This window comes from Adiantum capillus-veneris, chromosome 4, assembly GCF_014529385.1.
Source record: "Adiantum capillus-veneris isolate H3 chromosome 4, ASM1452938v2, whole genome shotgun sequence".
NCBI lineage: Eukaryota > Viridiplantae > Streptophyta > Polypodiopsida > Polypodiales > Pteridaceae > Adiantum > Adiantum capillus-veneris.
In genome coordinates this window covers 145159661-145180488 of record NC_140934.1, presented here as the reverse complement: position 1 = coordinate 145180488, position 20828 = coordinate 145159661, and the positions used below count along the sequence as shown (strand labels likewise).

General features: G+C 43.6%; 1 protein-coding gene across 2 annotated transcripts in view; it reads left to right on the top strand.

Annotated features, from left to right (window-relative positions):
• The window catches only part of LOC147460114 (putative DNA helicase MCM8), a 71245-nt gene extending 53204 nt beyond the window's left edge, over window positions 1–18041 (top strand). Inside the window, exons 3-17 of one of the 2 annotated variants that reach the window (XM_086511238.1) lie at window positions 8254–8365; window positions 8472–8694; window positions 9842–10005; window positions 10529–10786; window positions 10954–11049; window positions 11249–11401; window positions 13982–14052; window positions 14157–14275; window positions 14386–14515; window positions 14609–14654; window positions 14735–14888; window positions 15013–15187; window positions 15262–15432; window positions 15561–15631; window positions 16212–18041. In XM_086511238.1, coding sequence (XP_086367364.1) covers window positions 8254–8365; window positions 8472–8694; window positions 9842–10005; window positions 10529–10786; window positions 10954–11049; window positions 11249–11401; window positions 13982–14052; window positions 14157–14275; window positions 14386–14515; window positions 14609–14654; window positions 14735–14888; window positions 15013–15187; window positions 15262–15432; window positions 15561–15587 — 1899 coding nt within the window. In that variant the 3' untranslated portion in view covers window positions 15588–15631; window positions 16212–18041. Of the gene's footprint in view, window positions 1–8253; window positions 8366–8471; window positions 8695–9841; window positions 10006–10528; window positions 10787–10953; window positions 11050–11248; window positions 11402–13981; window positions 14053–14156; window positions 14276–14385; window positions 14516–14608; window positions 14655–14734; window positions 14889–15012; window positions 15188–15261; window positions 15433–15517; window positions 15632–16211 lie in introns of both variants that reach the window. The other variant, XM_086511237.1, reaches the window with a different exon arrangement.
• The last annotated feature ends 2787 nt before the right edge of the window (window positions 18042–20828 follow it).

Sequence of the window (20828 nt, the reverse complement as noted above, 5' to 3'; positions counted from 1 at the left end):
CATCGTAAGAATTCAGCCAACGAGTAAAAAGAATTCAGCCAACGAGTAAAAAGAATTCAGCCAACGAGTAAAAAAAAACGTTAAATGCTGCCAGATCGTTATCGCTTGGGAAAAGTGTAGACACTTGGTGAATTGAAACGTTGCTACTGCTGCAGCTTGGGAAGAGGAGTGGCGAAGATGCACAACTCTCTAGGTACTCACTACGCACACAACTCTCCGGGTACACGCAGTGCGCGATTCTCCAAGTACGCCACAAGCACGCTCAAGGTACGCCACACACCCACACACATTGTTGTCTGCCCTTTTTTATTTTTCTCTGATGTTCATAAAATTAAATAGAACAGCTAAGAGTTACCTCATACACATAGGCAATTGGACACCATCTTTCTTGTGTTGCCATACAACTCACAAGGTGAGGATTGCGGGAAGGATAGGCAATGGCGAAGTTAGGTAGACGCCAAGTCCAAAGGCCCGAGAACACGCTTACTATGTGTGTTTATTCATACTTAAACTTAAATGAAACTTTAACTCTGAACAGAACTTGATAACAAGAGACTCAGAGACTGAATGTGTTTGATTGATTGAAATGTCTTACAAGGGCATTCTTATATAGAATCTGAAGAGACACGATGAAGAGACATGACCATAGGTCAAAAGACATGACTCTAGCTCAATAGTCGTGTCCCTCTACTATAGAGTCGTGACCATTCGGCGTAGAGGTGCAGCCATTCGCTGAAGAGGCATGGCTATTTGCCGAATAGGTGCGACTCTTTGGCAGAGAGGCACGTCCTTTCGAGTAGAGGAGTCTCTGATTTGGTACATCTTCATATCTACAAGAGAACCAAGCGAGGAAGGTAATACAAACATAAAGAATACGTCACAATCGTGACATGCATTTTGGGGACAAAGGGGACCTCTAAGGGGATGAAGTGCAACCCTGTTGAGCACCCCTCATGGGTAGCCTTTGGCTATGGGCAAGCAACTCCTGTCACAAACTGGTGACGTGTCAAGCCACTGAAGAACGGAGCCAATCTTCAGATCACGGCCGAGGGGCCTAAAGCCTAAGGAGAACAAGCAACAGAAGAAGAACAAGTCCTATCAACTTATAGGATCTCGTTCGATGGGGGGGCCAAGTGACATAAAGGCATATAAATAAAGCAGGACCCCCACACACACAACCTGGCTTCCATTGACTGTTGACGTGGCAGGACTGTACGGATTTCCGCAAAACGCGCTAACAGAGTTGACGTGGCAGTTGTACGGATTTTCGCAAAACGCACTGGCAGATTTTTGGGCATTGCTTTTAGACCAAATGCTTTTGAGTCTGAAGGCTTTTCATGTAAATTGCTTTTGGGCCTAGGGCCTTTAAATATGAGGCCATGGGCTCATTCTCTAGCATGCTTCTGGACGAAGGTGCAGAGTGCAGAGTACCGGCTTGTAGATGCAATGTAAAGAAATACCGAGAGGGGCGCCAGTGTTTGGGGCCAATACTCTCTTGGTGGAATTCTGCCACTCCGTGTCGCGTGTGGTCTCTCTCTCTCTAAGCGGACAGAGCAAACTAGAGGCTATTGGAATCTTATTTGAAGTATCTTCAGGTCCCGATCTCGGACTTATTAGCGACTCCCATCCTTACTTCATCGCGCATCGGGCACGCTCCCGTCTTCATCGCTCTGTCTTACAAGGCATAAGACATAAAGAACCCAAGACATGGCGCTCATGGATTGAGCAGAATAATTACAGCTTCTGCTCGACGAGCTTCACAACATTCTTTCGCGGCATCCTCAACAAAATCTTCCGATGCTGCAAAGTTTTCAACAATTTTTGAATTACATGTTACCCCCTCTGATGCCTCAGGTGGTACCTCCTCCGGCCCCAGAAAGTACGAGAGCTTCCAACCGACAACCTTCTCAAACGTCTGTTTCGATCGGAGGAGTCTTCAGGAATATGGTGCAACCATCTGACCCTGATCCAATGCAGCCGCCTTTGCCACCACCGTTGCCCCCAACTCCCCCACCACCACCGCCACCAGGCTACAAGGGTTGGAGCCCATATAGATACCCTTATTATCCATACCCGGGATATGTGCCTAACCAACCCAAAGATTTCAAGGATGGCAGCATGACAATCAAATTTTTCACTTTTTCCGGGCTGTGAAAGTTCGCAAAAAAGCATTGCAGTTCCTACAGCAATTCGACAACATCTATGATTTGGGGAACTATACAAAAGAATCCAAGATTTCTCAAGCAGCGCGATTTCTTAAAGATAATGCTATGCAATGGTGGAGTTCAATCGCGACATAACCGCGTGCTCCAAGGACTTGGCAAGCTTTCAAGATAGTTTTTGCATGTAGTTACATGACTTCTATGTTTGAAGTCCGGATTTTGGCAGAGTGGGGCAACTTGAAAATGCTTGCCACCGAAACCATGGACGACTATAACCAAAGGTTTCTCGACGTGTACCTTCCGGTGCCCTTCTTTAAGTTCATTTCCTTGGAGGACCATTGTGAGCGCTACACCATTGGACTACCATCACCATTGCAGGAATATTGTCTTTCCAAGCAAGTCTCTACCATGTAGGAGCTTATGGACCATGCCGCAGTCGGCTACAAACTGATGAAGGGAAAGCTAGAGTTTACCACAGAAGAACCTCCGGCCACTAACCGCAACTCTCGCCAACAAAGAACAAATTCTCGACAGTCTCGTGAAAGCCAACCGCAAAGGCCTCGTTTGACACCTCAACAACTAGAAGGCCGCTGTTTTGGATGCTTTCAAACAGGACATAACTATTTTGGTTGTCCCCAACGCTGTCGTGCAGCTCCGCTTCCAAGCTAAGAAAGATACCAAGAAGATACACATCAAGCTTACTTGAAGCTTACCTGATCTTTGATCAGTGTTCAGAGCTTGGTAACAAGCTATTTATACAATTAATATATGCCACATGCGGCTTAAAAGGGCCAATAGATGCCTTAATGACACTAAAAAAGAGTACGCTTGAAGTCTCATCTCTAGTATCAAGGACCTCACAGTTGGACCCAGACCTATTGGTGTGGCAGTGGACCATGCTCTTGTGCCGCTGACCATATCTTTCGAGCTTAGTGTAGTACACAGGCCACAGGTGGCAGCTCCTACTCGCTACACCTTCACGCAGGAGACGGACTCTGTATACATAGATGGGATCTACAGACTCTTGTGTACAGAAGAGCCAGGGCGGCCTTTGGAGGAGCTTACTACTATACTGACGTAGACGTTACATGATGCAGCAGCAGAGGCATACCCACACACTGAGCTTGAGCAGAGACGTCGTTCTGGGAGCATGCCCCAGAACAGCTGGAATGATGAGGAATGTCGAGAGACCAGAGCTAGACTTCAGAGGGAGGTGCTTTTGGGGGACATCATTCACAGACAGTCATAGATTGACTTCCGACGACTAGTGCGGCGGAAGAAGAGGGCATTTCTGGCTCGCCTAGAGCAGGATCTATACCAGCTATTCTTGAGTTAGGACTCACGTGAGGCATGGCGGCTCTTTCACCCCCCCCCCCCCCCCCCCCCCCCCTTGCCATTACCTCCACAGAGGCTTGGGGCCAGTACGCGTCATCTCTGTACACAGTTCCTGGGCAGCCGCTCCTTCTCGACCCCCCCCCCGATCCATGCCCCCACACATGTGCTTTTTTCACCGCTGAGATGGTGAGGAAGGCCATTGACAGGATGAGGACTGGGAGAGCATATGATCATGATGGTTTAATGGCTGAGCACTTCATGCATGCCAGAGATCTACTAGCAGAGCTCCTAGCAATTATGTTTAACCGTGCCATGTGTGAGGGCTTGCCTGATACTTGGAGCATATCTACTATTGTACCTATCTTCAAGTCAGGAGACCCTATGGAGCCTGGGAACTATCGCACTATCATGATCGGACACACATTGGCACGGTTGTACGCATCCATTCTTGAGCAGCAGCTGAGTAGATGGGCAGAGAGGGAAGGGATACGCGCAGCCGGGCATGCAGGATTCAGGAGAGGTTTTTCTACTCTTGACCATATCTTGACACTCAGAGCCATCATTGAGGAGGGCAGATCACATGGGAGACGGATCTATTGCAGCTTTGTGGACTTCTGCAAAGCATTGACACCGTACCCAGAGCTCGATTGATGCGTAGATTACAGGAGATGGGAGTATCCACAGAGCTCATTTGGGGAGTCATGGCACTGTACAGGTCAGTAGTGGGGCATGTACGCACCTCAGAGGGCCTTTCTACAGCGGTTCACTCCACTATTGGGGTGAAGCAGGGTTGCCCGCTCTCTCCTACTCTGTTTGGTATGTATGTGGATGAGGTTTCTGACTACATTGAGAGTGATGGTGATAGAGGTGCACAACTGGCAGGAACATGGATCCCACTATTGTTATATGCTGATGATATTGTGTTGATCTCCGACTCTCCAAAGGGGATGCAACGTCACTTGGATGCTTTGCATAGCTTTGCCTATGAGAGTGGTTTGTCTGTCAACCTTGGTAAAACCAAGGTCATGGTATTTAATACGACCCCACAGTGGATCAGGAGGTCAGTGCTTGCATTCACGTACGGCCAGGAGACGGTGGAGTATACAGATGCTTACACCTACCTTGGAGTGGTTTTTAGTGGACCAGCATTTTCATTGAGAAGAGCAGCAGAGACTAGATTGACCAGAGCCCATGCAGCATTGGGTAGATTGGAGAGGATGTGTTTACATGTTCAGTTTCAGGAGCCTCGGACGAAGCTCTGGCTCTTTGACACCCTGGTGGCTTCTGCATTGCTCTATGGAGCTAAGATTTGGGGACCTTCATTGGACCATCATGGGAGGACAGGTCGCACTGATGGATGGGGGGACATGGAGAAGCCGCTAGTCTCTATGATCTCACGGCTCATTAGAGCCAAGGCTTCAGTACCACGTGCCATTATACGAGCATAGCTAGCTGCCCCCCCACTAGTGGTTGAGGCTCTCACCAAATCTGTCTCCTTCATACATCGCATCTGGGAACTTCCCAGAAACAGATATGCCCGTCTTGCTCTTGAGTCCTCGCGACAGTTAGCCATGTAGGGAGATACAACATGCTGGTATGGGGAGATGACATCATGGTTTCAAGCGCATGGGTTCAGCATAGACAGACTGCCACCCTTCCAGTACTCACTGGATGCACCCTCTCTGACTCTCACACAGTCCGAGATTACCAGGCTCATCCTCCAGGACCTGACTCAGCTAGACATCAGGAGGACATGGATACAGCCAACATAGGAGCTGGGTACGAAGATGGCTTTCTACAGAGAGCATCTTCTCCAGCTTACGGAGGACGGTTTTGTGACGAGACCTAGATACATGAACACCCACTTGTCTCATGGGATACGATGTGCTATTGGCCAGATACGCACATCTTCACACCAGTTGCGGATCGAGACTGGGAGATACAGCAGAGTACCAGCAGAGGCGAGGACATGTCTCCTATGTGACCTGGAGCCTGAGACAGAGTTGCACTACACATGCCACTGTCCCGTCTACTACGAGATACGTGGCCGCTTTCACTGCTTGTTCAGAGAGGGCTTTGGACCACACTCTAGAGTCATGCGGTATGAGGATGAGAGATGCTTGGGTTTGTTTTTGCTCGAGCTGCGCAGACATAGAGAGAGCCTAATGCGAGGAGAGGTCAGCCGGTCTCCAAAACGGATCACAGACTTCTTTAGAGCAGACACTGGACACCCAGAGGAGCTACTACCACAGGAGAGCTCGCCGCCTCACACTGGAGGCACACTGATCGTCCGAGCGACTGAGCTAGGGAGATCCAGACGCCCACGACTGCGGAGGACCACACAACATCGACGGAGGTTGCATCAGAGGATTCAGATCACTTTGGCCCAGCATGCACGACGCCCGGTCAGGCTATTGACCATGGAGGAGATTGATGAGATCCGCCAGCGACCGATGCTGGATCTTTTGTGCTGTGTGATTTAGCTATCCCACCTATCTGCTTAGATCACACCTAGCTGTTTCAGATTCCATAGCATTTTATTCTGTCATTTTATTTTGTCATTTTTGTTACTTTGACTTTGTATCAGATCCACCACATTGTAACTGTCTGGTCTCATAGGTCATTCTGGCCTTCTGAAGACGTTAATATAACATTTCATTTCATTTCTCTCTCTCTCTCTCTCTCTCTCTCTCTCTCTCTCTCTCTCTCTCTCTCTCTCTCTCTCTCTCTCTCTCTCTCTCTCTCTCTCACAAGTGCAATTTCAGGATGTGTTCACAAGTGCAGTTTCAGGAACCACGAACAAAACTTTGGCTCTTTGATACTGTGGTGGCTTCACCTATGCTTTATGGGGTCCAGATTTGGGGACCATCTGTGGATGAGGATAATTGGAAGTCAATGGAGAGACCTTTGGTATCTATGATTTCCCGAATGATTAGAGCCAAGGCCTCCGTACCACACGCGATTACCCGAGCGGAACTAGCTGCCCCTCCGATAGAAATTGAAGCTCTTACCAGATCAATGTTCTTTATACATGGTTTATGGGATACAAATAATTGCCGATATACTAGATTGGCCCTCGAATCCTCTCGACAATTAGCAATGAAAGGAGATACATCATGCTGGTATGCGCAACTGTCCTCGTGGTTTCAGAGACACGGGTTCAGTATGGAAAGGTTACCCCCCTTCCAATACTCTCTTGAGGCTCCATCACTGGCAATCACACGAACGGAGATTAATAAAATCATCCGCCAAGGTCTTATACAGTTGGACACTAAGAGGACATGGGTAGACCCTACACAAGAATTGGGCACGAAGATGGCCGACTACAAAGAAAACTTCCTACAGCTATCTGAAGATGGTTTTGTGATTCGCCCGAGCTACATGGATACCCACCTGTCTCATGGTTTGAGATGTGCTATTGGTCAGATTCGTACATCCTCACACCAGCTGGAAATTGAATTTGGCAGATTTAGGGGAATCCCACCTGAGAGCAGAATTTGCAAGTTATGCGGAATGGAGCCGGAGACAGAATTACACTACATATGTCATTGCACCGTATACTATGAGATACGTGGGTGTTTCCATTGCCTATTTAAAGAAGGCTTTGGACCTCTAGATAGAGTCATGCAATACCAAGATCAAAGGTGCTTAGGCCTGTACCTATTGGAACTACATCGGCACAGGGATAATCTAATGAGAAGACAAAGAGCACTACAGCCTCAGAGGCAGATCACAGATTTCTTCGGATCGAGAGAAGCAGGAATGGAAGGAGAAGCAAGAGGCCAGCAGCGAGCACAAAGGAGTACCCGCATTCATACCAAAGGCACCCTCATTGACAGGGCGATTGAGCTTAGGAAATCGAGACGACCACGACCGAGATGCAGAAGCACACTTCACCGGAGGAGACTACAACATAGGATTAGAAGCATTCTAGCCAGACACCCAGAATGCTCCTAAGAAGTTTATGTAATACTTTGTATTTAGTTTTGCGCATTTATTTTCACACTTTCACACTTTTCAGACATTGTAACAGATTCACCACTTTTGTATCAGTTTGGTCTCATAGGTCACTCTGGCCTTTTGAAGACGTTAATATAACATTTCATTTCATTTCTCTCTCTCTCTCTCTCTCTCTCTCTCTCTCTCTCTCTCTCTCTCTCTCTCTCTCTCTCTCTCTCTGTTGTTAGGTTATTTTGTTACTCTGACTTTGTATCAGATCCACCACTTTGTAACTTTCGGGTCTCATAGGTCATTGTGGCCTTTTGAAGACGTTAATATAACATTTCATTTCATTTCATTTCTCTTTCAGTTCAGTTGTTGAAGTGCTAAAAGTCTGTTCAGTCTATTCTTTTCCGTTGGCACGTGGTGCCCGTCCCGTGACAGTAAGGATAGGGGCTTTATATCTAAGTCTAGTTCTTATTTGGCTGAGAATGGCCTGTTTTGGGCTGAAAACTTGGATCTACATGCTGATCCAACCTTTTTACACTGATTTTAAGAGGCTATCATTGGTGAGACCAGGTGATGTGTTCTTTTGATTCAATAACTGTTGTCTAGTCTCAAGTATTTGCTGCATTTATGTCCGTAGCAGTGCATGCTTTTGGACGCCGTTAAAAAAACAATTTGCTGACTTGTCTCCTGAAAATAAAGCTTTTCTGATTTATAATCCAAGAGAGCTCATTGATGTGTTGGGCTGATTCATAATCTTAGTGAGGCTTATTGATGTTTTGGGCTTACCTTTTGAAGTCATTGGTTTCAGATACTGTTTTCTGGCAACAAGGAGTCTTTGAACCCAGGAAAAATCTATATTCGACTGCATAACTACTCAGAATCAGTGCTAGCTTTAAAGCACTTGAAGGCAGCTTATGTTGGTTGGTTACATGTGCTCTTTGGAAGGTTTTCTTTCTTAGGTTTTATATTTTAATTGAACTTGAAAAAAATAAAATAAAATGCTAAATATGTCTGACAAATTGACAGGGAGATTGATTTCTGTACGGGGTACTGTTGTTCGGATGAGTGTGGTCAAGCCTTTAGTTGTGGAAATGCGTTTCTCATGTTTAAAATGTGGCCATGCCATGGAAAAACAGTTTCTAGATGGTCGTTATTCACCACCAGCATCATGTGGAATGCATGGATGCAAGAGCAAAACTTTTCAGCCGAATAGAACCCTTGTGAAAACCATCAATTTTCAGAAATTGAGGTAAAGTAGTCTAAATGCTTGAAAATTTTGATTTAACTTTTTGTGGATAAGGATGACCATTTATACTTTCTGGACACCCATTTATGCAAATGTCGAAATACAAGTCTGCACCTTAGCCGTTTCATCAATCCTGAAGTTTTTGTACCAAATGGAGAAAAGAAAATTAAAAGTGTTCCTCATAGCTCTCATAGACCAGTACATACTACACCTTGAAGAGTGGTGGTCTGGTCTTCAAGTGATATGATACCTAATCATGAGGTTTTCTATTAGGGAAGACATTGCTAAACAATGCAATGAGAAGGTGAGTTTTATTGAAAATGTTATGGGATGCCAGATGTGTACATTCCTAGTAAGGTCATTGTGTTGTCCTATTGCTACCAGCAGAAGTCCCTTTTGGGAGAGAAATTGTTGTATATCAATCTTCCTTGGTCCAAAAAAGTTCTTTATCGATTTTGAAAACATAAGTTGCATCAATCCTTGATACATATGTCCTTGGCTTGAATCTTTGACACATTGAACAACCATCTGATCAAAACTGCTTACAATCCATGCAATTTGTGCTGGAGTCCAGTGTTGTTAACGTGTTTTGTACGCGTTCGAAACTTACAAAGCGTTTCAAAACGTTTCTGGCGTATGAAAGCCGTTTGGATGTGTAGTGCTCTTTGTCTCTTGCATAAGATGGCATAGGTGATAGGCCCTCTAGGTTTAATGTACGTTGTTAGGATGTACGAAATGATCTCGTAAGGTCTCATATTTTTCCCAAACTCCTCTCTAGGTGATATTCAAGTCTGCTCCATATCCAGCCAAACAAATGTCATCTGATGAAGATGCGCAATTGAGAAATAGTCACAGAGAGACTACGGCTACCTACAAATTGACCACTTGAACTTATTTGGCTGAATGACTCGTGTAGCATCATTGAAAGCTAGGATACTTTATGTGCGCAAGGAGGCACCATATTATAGCATGATTTCTCGTTTCTTTTTTTGTGATTATGTGGGTCTCTGTGTTTCTTGTTTTTGGAGGTTTGCTTCTGGTTCTTTTATCAGGGGTTTTTGGCTTCATTTTAATAGTGAAGGACTACATTATTCCAGTAGCAACTTGTACGTTTTGATTTGCTACATATCATGTCATTCATCTTGTGTAGGATCCAAGAGCTATCGGAGGCTCATGGTCATGAGGAAGGACGCATGCCGAGGACTGTGGAGTGTGAATTGACAAATGATCTTGTGGATGTTTGTGTACCAGGGGATGTAGTAACGGTTTGTGGTTTAGTGAAGGCTATCAATACTGACATGGATGTTGGAGGGGGTAAGTGCAAAGTACATGCATCCTGTACAGGTGGTAAAAGTTGGGTTAATAATGTCAAATTTGTCACATTTTTTGTTCTCTCTGGGAAACACCTTATTATAGGAATCTGTTTTCATGTTTGTTGTCTTTACTTTTTCTTTTTTGGTGCTGGCGCGGCAGGGGGGTGGGGGGGGGAGCTGGGTGGTTGGGTTGTTTAAGATCTTAACAGATTCAATCTTTAAAAGAAGGGGTTATTTTGCAGTAATTGATAAGTGACTGAGTTCGTCTTTTTGAAGAAGCAGATGTATTCCAGCTGCCAAATTATATATAGACTTCTGCTCAATGCAAAATCTGTACTTTGCTTAGGCTGGCACTCCAGTCCATTGTGAATGCTTTGCCAGATGGTAGTCTTGATGCCGTTACCTGCATCAAGTGTTGCATTTAACTCATTGGGTTCATGATTGATCGTGCTTTGTATCTGCATTGATACAAGTGTCCTTGAAGCCTTTTAGTGTTATGGACATGACTGTCTGTACTCATGCAGGAAAGCACAAAACAAAGGGTCAGAGTCTTTTTTACTTGTATTTGGAAGCTATCTCGGTAGTAAACTCAAAAAATCAGAGCACAGCTACAGAGGACCATGAGAATGATGTGAGGGCTGCGGCTCCACCAAATGCCAGAACTTTTAGTCCACGCGATTTGGAGTTCATTGTGAGATTTGCTACAGAGCATGGTCCTGACCTGTTTCGACAAATTTTACATTCAATATGCCCATCAATCTATGGACACGAACTTGTAAAAGGTGCTTGACCAGGTCAAAATTTCTTCGTTGTGAATTACCTTAGTTTGTTAAGGCTCTATGACATTTTATTATCACTTGGCTCACACATTCTTATGAATTGAAGTGTTTTGGAATGTGGCTTTGTATTGTAGGAATGTAACATGTTTTAGGGTTTTTGTTGGGTGCAGCTGGTTTAACATTGGCTTTATTTGGAGGTGTACAGAAGTATGTACTTGATCAAAACAAAGTCCCTGTAAGGGGGGACATTCATGTTTTAATAGTAGGTGAGCCGATTAACCTTGCAATCTTATCATGTATATATTGTATAGTTGATCCAACAAGATTAATAATGTATCTAATGTATAGTAATGTATCTAATGTATAATAATGTATCTAATGTATATTTGATCCAACAAGATTAATAATGTATCTAATGTATATTTGATCCAACAAGATTAATAATGTCAGCTCTTAAATGTTAAGGGGATCCGGGTCTTGGGAAAAGTCAACTTTTGCAAGCTGCCGCTGGAGTTGCACCTCGTGGAATTTATGTGTGCGGGAATACCACCACCACAGCAGGACTGACAGTGGCAGTTGTCAAGGATGCTATTACGGGTGATTATGTATTTGAGGCAGGTAAAATATCAGTACTTATGCTACTTTGCTACATAGAATTGGGTATTGATCACGTGAATTGTTAGATAGACTTGGGTAGTGATTACATGAAGGGCATATACAACATTCTGTATGTTTGCAAGATGTGATTGGACTATTTTTCTTCTTGTATCAAGGCACATTCCCCTCTGATGACTGTGCTTGGATCAGTGCTGTGTTTGAACATGTTGTATGGTGCTGCCAGCTTCATTTCTTTAATCCTGAAGTTGCTCATGCACCTCTTACATGACCTGAAATTATTATGGTGGTTTAAAGAATTGAATGCCATAAACCTTGAAATAATGGAGACTGCTGCTTTCTCTAAATGCTCCAGATTTTCAGCCCTTGTGATGCTCTCAAGGGTTCACAGCAGTACCTAACTTTTCAGAATAATAAACAGCACCTGAGAAGGAGAAGATTTGGTCATTGACTACTGAGGAGAAGGTCCACTGCATCCAAGATTCCAAGCCCATGTATAGAAATGAAATGAAATGTTATATTAACGTCTTCAAAAGGCCATAGTGACCTATGAGACCAGAAAGTTACAAGGTGGTGGATCTGATACAAAGTCAGAGTAACAAAATAACCTAATCAACAGTACAAAACAAAGATATATATTATGGGATTCTAGATAGCTGCAGACAAGATGGCTATACGAAATACATTGCAGGATATGTATAATATAAAAGAATATTGGAGACTATGGGAAGTGCGCATGGACTGATTGACTTAGATGGATAGTCACAATGGCTAGGGTCTGGTGCATTTACATGTTACAAGGCAGGAGATGCTAGTACAGCGGACTACCTGTGGGTTCTCCTACATAACTCCGCTAATCTCTGGGTGACTGATTGGTGTGGCAGCTGATTATGCATATTGTAAGTAGGTATGGGTCAGATAGAAAGGCTATCCTCACCTAGCTCTCGGTATCCTGAGTATCACTTTACATGCAGACTTGTCAAGTATATTGCGATGTAATGTGTGATGGTTTGATCACACTAGACCTCGATGGCTCTCTACAGGAACTTATAAACAGTCTGACAGGGGTGGTACATATAGGGTACTTTCCCACATCCAGCGGGGCATCAAGGGACTCTTCCTCATTAATGAGTCTCTTGGCAGGCCAAAGGCTTCTACAGTTAATGGATAGAGTGCAGGGCACATGTCGACAACGGCATAAGGTGGGAAAACTCGAAGAACATTGAGGCTATGATGAAGTCTTTGATTCACCTCTTTGAGCATTGTGGATGGCAAAGTGTATGAGACCATGGATCGGTTGATTGAGAAGCTGAAGGGTTGTGTCCGCGATAGGTGACTTGTGTGTGAAAGGTTAGACTGCCTACTACTCTACATGGTTGATCTAGACTCTCAAGGAACAAGCAAGAGAAGGACAATAAGGTGAGCAATAGCTTTTGAATGGTCTTAGATAGTTTGGTGCTGCATATAGTGATCTTTTGCAAAGTCAAGAGGCTAGCTTTGCGAGAGAAGTAGCACCTGTGGGATACCGGGAGGTTGGATCTGCGCTTTGGTGGGATGCAAACGGTCCTTAGTTGCAGCAGTTGACTATCTGCATCCTCTTATAGGCAGTTGCTTGAAGCAACTTTGGTGAGTGCACAGTTGCATTGCCTTGAGGAGGAGGAACTCCCTTGCAGTGCAACTTGCAAATGATATGGCGTCATTGCAATTTATAGACGATTGACAAGGAGAGGCCAAAGAAAGCAAGTTCTATTTCTGCATGGGACTAGGCTCAGCAATATCTGTTTGTCATTGGATTGATATTTGAATTTTGGTAAGGCTGAGCTGGGCCCGAGGCTTGACCCCAGAGGAGTTCACTGATTTAGCTTCACTCTTAGTCAGGCACCTTACCCACTATTGGGCCCTTTTCATTTGGGATTCTGACAGTTTGTCTTTAGTATCTAGATTCTACACTCTCCTCCCATTTCTTAACTTGGCATTTTGTTATGCTGCCATTATATACTTGCTCTGACTAGGAGAATGTGCAAGGTGGAAAGGTACATAGTGTACGGTAGGGAGTACGTAAGGTATATACTTTTGCATAGAGAAAATGTTAAGGTACGTATCAGTATGTACTATTTTCTTAAAAACTTGAAATGTAGATAGATTCTTCACAAACCTGTTGGTTATGTATCGATTACACAGTGTGTGCAATGAACCAACTTCATGGATTAGCACTATAGATTGAACACTAGATAAGACCCTTAAATAATTACACGGTACCCTCGTAGTCACGCCTTGAACACTCTCTGCAATAGCAGGTTGCTCTCTATAATAAACCAAAGAATGGCTGCAGGCGATTCCAAAATGTGAGGCGTACACATGCCATGCTGAAGATCAGGATTAAAAAAGCAAAAGGGTTCCGTATGGACGTACTGTGCCGTCCGGATCCATACTCATGTATGGATGCATATGCAACCCTGGGAACGTGTTGATGAAATTTTTTTTGTTGATGTGTCTGAGTTGTGGGCTTTACAAACCCATGGAATTTCCACAATATAAGGACTTGCTATCTTGAACCTTGTAAGTGAATTGCTTCAATAACAGGTGCTATGGTTCTTGCTGATCGTGGCATTTGTTGCATTGATGAGTTTGACAAAATGTCTGCTGAACACCAGGTTATTCCAACTTCTTCTATCACCTCTAGGCGCTTTTATTGGCCTTCTGGTACCAAATATAGATGCCCAAGCTTCCTTAAGTTTGTTATTGACTTTATTAACAGGCATTGCTAGAAGCTATGGAACAGCAGTGTGTTTCTGTTGCGAAGGCTGGATTAGTTGCTAGTCTATCAGCTCGGACAGCTGTTCTTGCTGCAGCCAATCCAGTTGGAGGTCATTACAAGTATGTCTTTGCATCTTTTGAGTTTGCTGGAGCAACCTCAGCAAGTTTGTTACCAATGTCAGTAGGCTGCCTTGTTGATGCTAACTTATTTCTGATTCCTTATTGTGCAGCCGGTCAAAGACGGTGAATGAAAACTTGAAAATGAGTGCTGCTCTCTTATCTCGATTTGATCTCGTTTTCATCTTGCTGGACAAACCAGACGAGCTAATGGACCAACGCCTTTCTGAACACATCATGGCAGTAAGTCAGGCTGTGCACATGCATATGGTGCCTAACTAAAAGCATTGGTTACTCGTGTGGCCAAGGCGTTCCAGCTCATTCGTATTATAACAGCTTCATGCAGGTTCTGAGGAACGCTATAATGCTGCAAAACAGTCTCGTAAGCCAGCTCCAAATCTCAGATGTTTGTTCTGATTGTGCTCAAAGTCAATTTCCAATCAGTTGCTTCTTTTTTCGAAGTGTATCGAGCTGCAAATCAAAGCAGTGGTGGAGGGGGTTCTAGTTTGGCTGCTAGACTGAAACTGCACAGCCAAACCGACCGCGATTTCTCACCTTTGCCAGGGCCTCTTCTACGAAAATATGTTGCCTACGCAAAGCAGTATGTCTTTCCAAGGTCTTTCTGCTAACCCCCTAATTCTCTATGCCAATGTGCACTATTTTTATGCTGCCTTTGCATTGGAATTACGTGCAAAAAACTGCTAAGCTCTGAACTGATAGAAGTGGACTTGCGAGGGCAGAATGTCAGATGCTGCTGCAAAGGAGCTTGGCGACTTTTATCTGGAACTAAGAAAACACAGCCATAGCGCAGATGGTACACCGATTACAGCCCGACAACTAGAAAGTCTTGTACGCCTCGCAGAGGCACGTGCTCGCCTGGAGCTAAGGGATACAATCACTGAACAGGATGCCAAGGTACGGCTATGATTCCCATTGGAGTCTGTTATGTTGTACTTACAAACATCGACTCAATTTGCAACTGTGATTAGGATGTGGTTGAGATAATGAAGGAGTCTTTGTATGACAAATTGGTGGATGAGCATGGAGTCTTAGACTTTGGCCGGAGTGGTGGAATGAGTCAACAAAAAGAAACAAAGAGGTTTCTAAATGCACTACAGAGACAGTCAGAAGTCCAGCAAAAGGCTACATTTACACTGAGTGTATGTGCTTCTTTGTTGTTTTGTAAATTTAGAAGCAAATTATCTGCTGCATACTGATTGTCTTGAGGAAGTGCATTGGGTACAGGAGCTTTGCTGCCTTGCAGATGACATTGACCTGCGTGTTCCAGATATTGACGCTTTTATTGAGAATCTGAATGCTGCTGGCTATCTTCTTAAGAAGGGACCTAGAACCTACCAGGTGGTCTTCATTCTTGAGTGTCAAGCTCCCTCTTGAGTATCAAGTCTTGAGTTCCCTCTTGGTTATCCCAGTTCCCTCCTGAGTACCAGGTCTTGAGTTCAAGACCCTCTGGAGAGATCTTTGAGGTCTCTTGGGATTGTTCCTACGACGTTAAAACTTCTCTTCTTCTTCTTCTACCAATGATTTTCAGCGCTCAGATTTGAGTTAAAATTTCCTTTCCCCGCCGCCGGTAGACTTGCTGTCAATGTTCCATGCATTGAACACCACAATGTTCTTGACCAAATTGTCTGCTTAATCTGTTGAGCTTAACGTCAGAAATTAGATCAGTATGAAGGCAAGCTATCAGGTTTTCTTCATGTTAGAACTACTAGTTTATTTTCCTTGACCTGCATACAACTTGTCTATGCTCAGAGACTGACTTGTAAAGGTGCATAAAGCCACCATAGTTTCTTCTTGGATTTCCTTCTCTGTGCATTAGACATGCAAAGACACTGTTTCATGAAAATCAGTGGCATTTCTAGAGAGGTCAGCTAGTTTTTGGTGCCATGGAGTGTTGCTGAGTCCTTAATTGATATTGCAGGTACTTTCATCCTCATTTGCAGGGACACAGCGTGGCAGCCAGCTAAGATCTAGAGGTTGATATTCCAGACTCTAAGGTTCAACAAGGAAGCCTTGTTGTTTAACGGAAGAGGCCACAATTCCTTCCAAGAAAGGGCAGCTTCTCCATGGAGCTGAGGAAGCTGTACATACATAAAAGAAGTCGAAACTTATAGATGAAGAGAGTCTTGCACTTTTTTTATTAAAGTTAAAGACCGTTATGCCAAATAGGCCAAACAGGTGGATCAATGGTTGCGACCTGTCATGGTTTTACCTTTTACTAGCAAGTTGTTGGCACTCCCTTTTCGGCAAAAAGGGAGGGTGTACAGCAGAGAAGGCCTTTATTTCTTCTAGCATCACTCTCTCTTTGCTCTCTCTCCCCCTCTTGAATAACACGTCTTGAGTTCAACTCTCCTCGTTGGATAGGTCTATAAGCTTAGTCTCTTGGGATTGTTTCCTACGATGTTAAAATTCTCTTCTTCTTCTTCTTCTTCTACTTCTCTCTACTTGGCACACAGCAAATTTACAATGAAAGGGATAAACATTCCGGGTTCAGTTAATCAGCTTTGTCTGCAACAGTTTGCAGATGACACCGATGCCGTGATGAGCAATGATAACACTACAGTGTAACATTTCTGGAAGTGCCTAAATACTTTCTATGTAGCAAGTGGATCAGTGATTAACCATTCCAAAACAGGTTTTAAAGTATCTGCAGGGTCTGTGCCAAAGGTAGTGCTTGATGCAGGTTGTTAACAGATAGAAAATGAACAGATTTTCAGGTTGCTAGGCATACCAATGGGCTTCAATGTCTCTTTCTTGCAAAGATGGGAATGGGTTCTTGCCAAGATCAAGCAAAAGATAATCAGATGGCAGGGACATCAGTCCTCTCTGTCTAGTAGAGCTTTTGTTCTAACTCACTACCTGCTCTCTTCTCTAATTTTCTGTCTTGTTGCCACCCTGCTAATTCCCAGCTTCAGAAAGATTTTGCCATGTTTATGAACTTTCTTTGGGTGGTGATTTGGATCATCACAAAATCTCCTCGGATACCTGCCGCCTCCCAAAAGCCAAGGGAGGACTGGGCCTGCTCAACCTACAAAAGATGGCTACCAAAATGTCTGCCAAGTGGATTCTGAGAAGCCTGAATTCTGAGGACTTCTGGGCCTTGCTTCTAAAAAGAAACATCAGCAAATTCAGGCTCCTCTCTTACAATGCTTGGAAAATGTACCACTCAGAGATCTTATTGTAACTCCCTGCAGATTTATACCCTATGGTTCCAAGCTTACCTGCAAATTCTGGAACTCATGGCAGGATGTAAAGCACCACTGAACAGTACCTCATTCATTTATGTCTACTCTTGTTTTTACAAGGTTCCATTTGGTATGGTTGCTTTGCTGACAGGTTTGGATTGCCCCTAAATAGAAGAGCTCACAAATGCTTCAAAGCTGGTCTTACTGCCTGGGAAGATTTGTTCCAGGGGGCTAAAATCAAAGATGCTGCTGCAGTGCATCTCAGTTCAGTATCTCAATTAGCGATGCTACTTGGTGTTTGGAAAGACTTCACCTTTTGCTTTCCAAAATTCATCTGCCAACAAAAGGGCTTCACAAAGGTTGGCATTGCTACCAAATGTTTGTTGAGATAGGCATGGGACATCCCTCTACACCTCATTTCAGTTTATGTTGACACTTTAGTATATTTGCTGTAAACACAAGAATGAGCCAAGTCTACCAACCGTGTTATATCAAGGCCTATAAATAAACCCTTGTGTTGTACATAAAAATATGCTATGCAATATGATATCCTACTTTTGTGTGTACATCAATTTGTCCCTTTAGTGATCGTGTACCTTTTATTATTTGTGTGTAGCTCACTGTGTAACAATGGAGTCTTTCACTTTTAAGCCTCCTTGAGCTCTTTTCCCCTCCCGATCCTTACAACTGGTATCAGAGCCAGTGAGCACCATAATTAGCTTAGCAATCTTCTCCTCATTCCATAGATATCCCATTTGTGCACTCTCTACTAATCACACAGTCGATTAGAAGCTGATTAAGAGCCAAAAACAACTTATTTAATCGGTTGTTATCAGCCCACTCAAGGGGAATGGAGTTAATCGGAACCTACAGATCATCTTCCCACGTCAAGAAGGACCTTCTTGTATGCTTGGAGAGCTTTATAAGCTGAAGATTTCAACCTCTTGCCAAATCGACGGTTTCTGCTTGCTTGAGTTGTTGCACACTCTCAAAACAAATTTTTCAAAGGCATCAAAACCTTCTCTTGCAACCGACGGTCCGGATTCAATCTCACATAAATCCTTGATCTTCGGCCTTGAATCAATCGGCTTGCATGGATGATTTCGCCTTTGCTAGTGTCCTCCATCTGCGGTGCTTGATCGAGCTGCAACACGATTTCGATTTGCCCATCTAGTGGACTGCTCTGCTCGGTTCTGTGCCAACCTCGCCATTTTCTGTGTAGTTGATTTCTTTTCATTTACTCTTTGGTTTCACATTAGCTTTTAAAGATTAGTTTGGCTTCATTTAAAAACCTCAAAAAACAAGTGCTCAAGTTGTTCAAATTTTTAGTCTCGGCTCCGGCTTCTCGGCTCGGCTTCACTCTCAAGCCACACAAAGTTTTCACTCAGCTTCGGACTTCGAGCTCATCAAATTCAAGGGTCGACTTCAATTTCTTAAACGACGCCACTCGAAGCATCAAATTCATATGGCAATTTTTCGTTGACTTGCAGACCGTTCAAGAGCCCACAGCGGCAGATTAATTTTGTCTACACGACGGTATTCTTTTCTTTTAACCACACAGTGAAGAGGAGCTTCACACAAGTGAAGAGTGACTTCACCTATTGGTCAAAATATTCGTGTTGTGTATATTTAATAAAAAATAAAATAAAATTTGGGTAAGAAGCTGCTGTAGAGAGAGTCTCTCTGCCGGTAAGATCGAGACCCTTTGCATTTGGAACCACTTTGCATCATGGGAGAGAAAGGGATTGAAAAATTCAATGGAGACGGTTTCCACACTTGGTAGACCAAGTTGCGAGGATATCTTATGAAAAAGCAACTATGGTCTATTGTAAAACCAAGAATAAGCGAACCATCCACTTTTGTTGTAGGCACCCTCACTAGAGCCCAAATCGCACAAGCACAAGCTAAAGATGAACATACACTCGGCATAATTATCACATCATTGCATGATAATTATGTGCATTTTACAGATAGCCGTACCACTGCAATCCATGCATGGGATATTTTGGAACATAACTTAGGTGCTAAACAAAAGCAAAGTAAGATTAACTTAAAGAAAAATCTTTACAAACTTACTATGCTTCAAGAGGAGGATGTTTCAAGCCTCGTTAATAGACTAATGAGCATAATCACGCAGCTCACTTACATTCAGTGCCAAGTCTCGGAAAAAGATCAAGTCGTTGTGTTGCTAAGTGCTCTACCTGAAAGTTTTGACAACATAGTAACAATCTTAGAGCAAAAGGAACCCATGCCTTCTCTGCAATATGTTACAAGGAATCCATGAAGAAGAAAAGAAAAATAAGAAGAATTTTGAATCAGTGGGAGGAGCTTATTTTACATCATCATCATCATCATCATCTAGGGCGTCATCATCATTACCTAGATTAAATAACAAGAAGTGTTATGAGTGTGGCAAGCTTGGACACTTCTCCAAGGACTGCTACAAGAACAAATATTGTAGCAATTGCGGCATCAAAGGTCATCCACCATCAAAGTGCCAAGGAAGCAACAAAAATAGAGTCAATCTTGCAGAAGAAAAGGATGGAGATGCAGCTCAACAGGAAGAGAATTGTCTCCATGTGTGTGCCGCTCCCAATTACTTTTACGAATATATTGATCTACTGTAAAATGGATAGTCTTCCACCTTCTCTGTTTAAGGGGAGGACTTCTTAGTCTGTGTGACACCATGTAATGAGACCACTCAGTCTGTGTGACTATAGTCTGTGCGACTACCTCGGTCTGTGTGACCATTAGCTTGTGTGGCTTTAGGTCTAGATTCAGCTTCATTCAGTACAGTCCATGCCTAAGGGGAGGATTGTTGAGATAGGCATGGGACATCCCTCTACACCTCATTTCAGTTGATGTTGACACCTTAGTATATTTGCTGTAAACACAAAAATGAGCCAAGTCTACCAACTGTGTAATATCAAGGCCTATAAATAAAGCCTTGTGTTGTACATAAAAATATGCTATGCAATATGATATCCTACTTTTGTGTGTACATCAATTTGTCCCTTTAGTGATCGTGTACCTTTTTATTATTTGTGTGTAGCTCATTGTGTAACAATGGAGTCTTTTACCTTTGAGCCTCCTTGAGCTCTTTTCCCCTCTCGATCCTTACAATGTTGCCCATGAAATTTTTTCAAGCTTCAAAGATAAGGAAGGGGTATATGAAGACTTGAAGAAGAAACTCAACACTAAATGGAAAATCAAGTGGAGCAGCAAACAATGGCCCTATAGGTTTAAGCGTTTATGGGCCTACCCCCTCTCCATCAAACACCGTACTCTCCTCTAGCTTCTTTTGCATCAAGGGGTATAGACAGGTTCAAAAGCTTTGAAGTGTGGAATCAGTA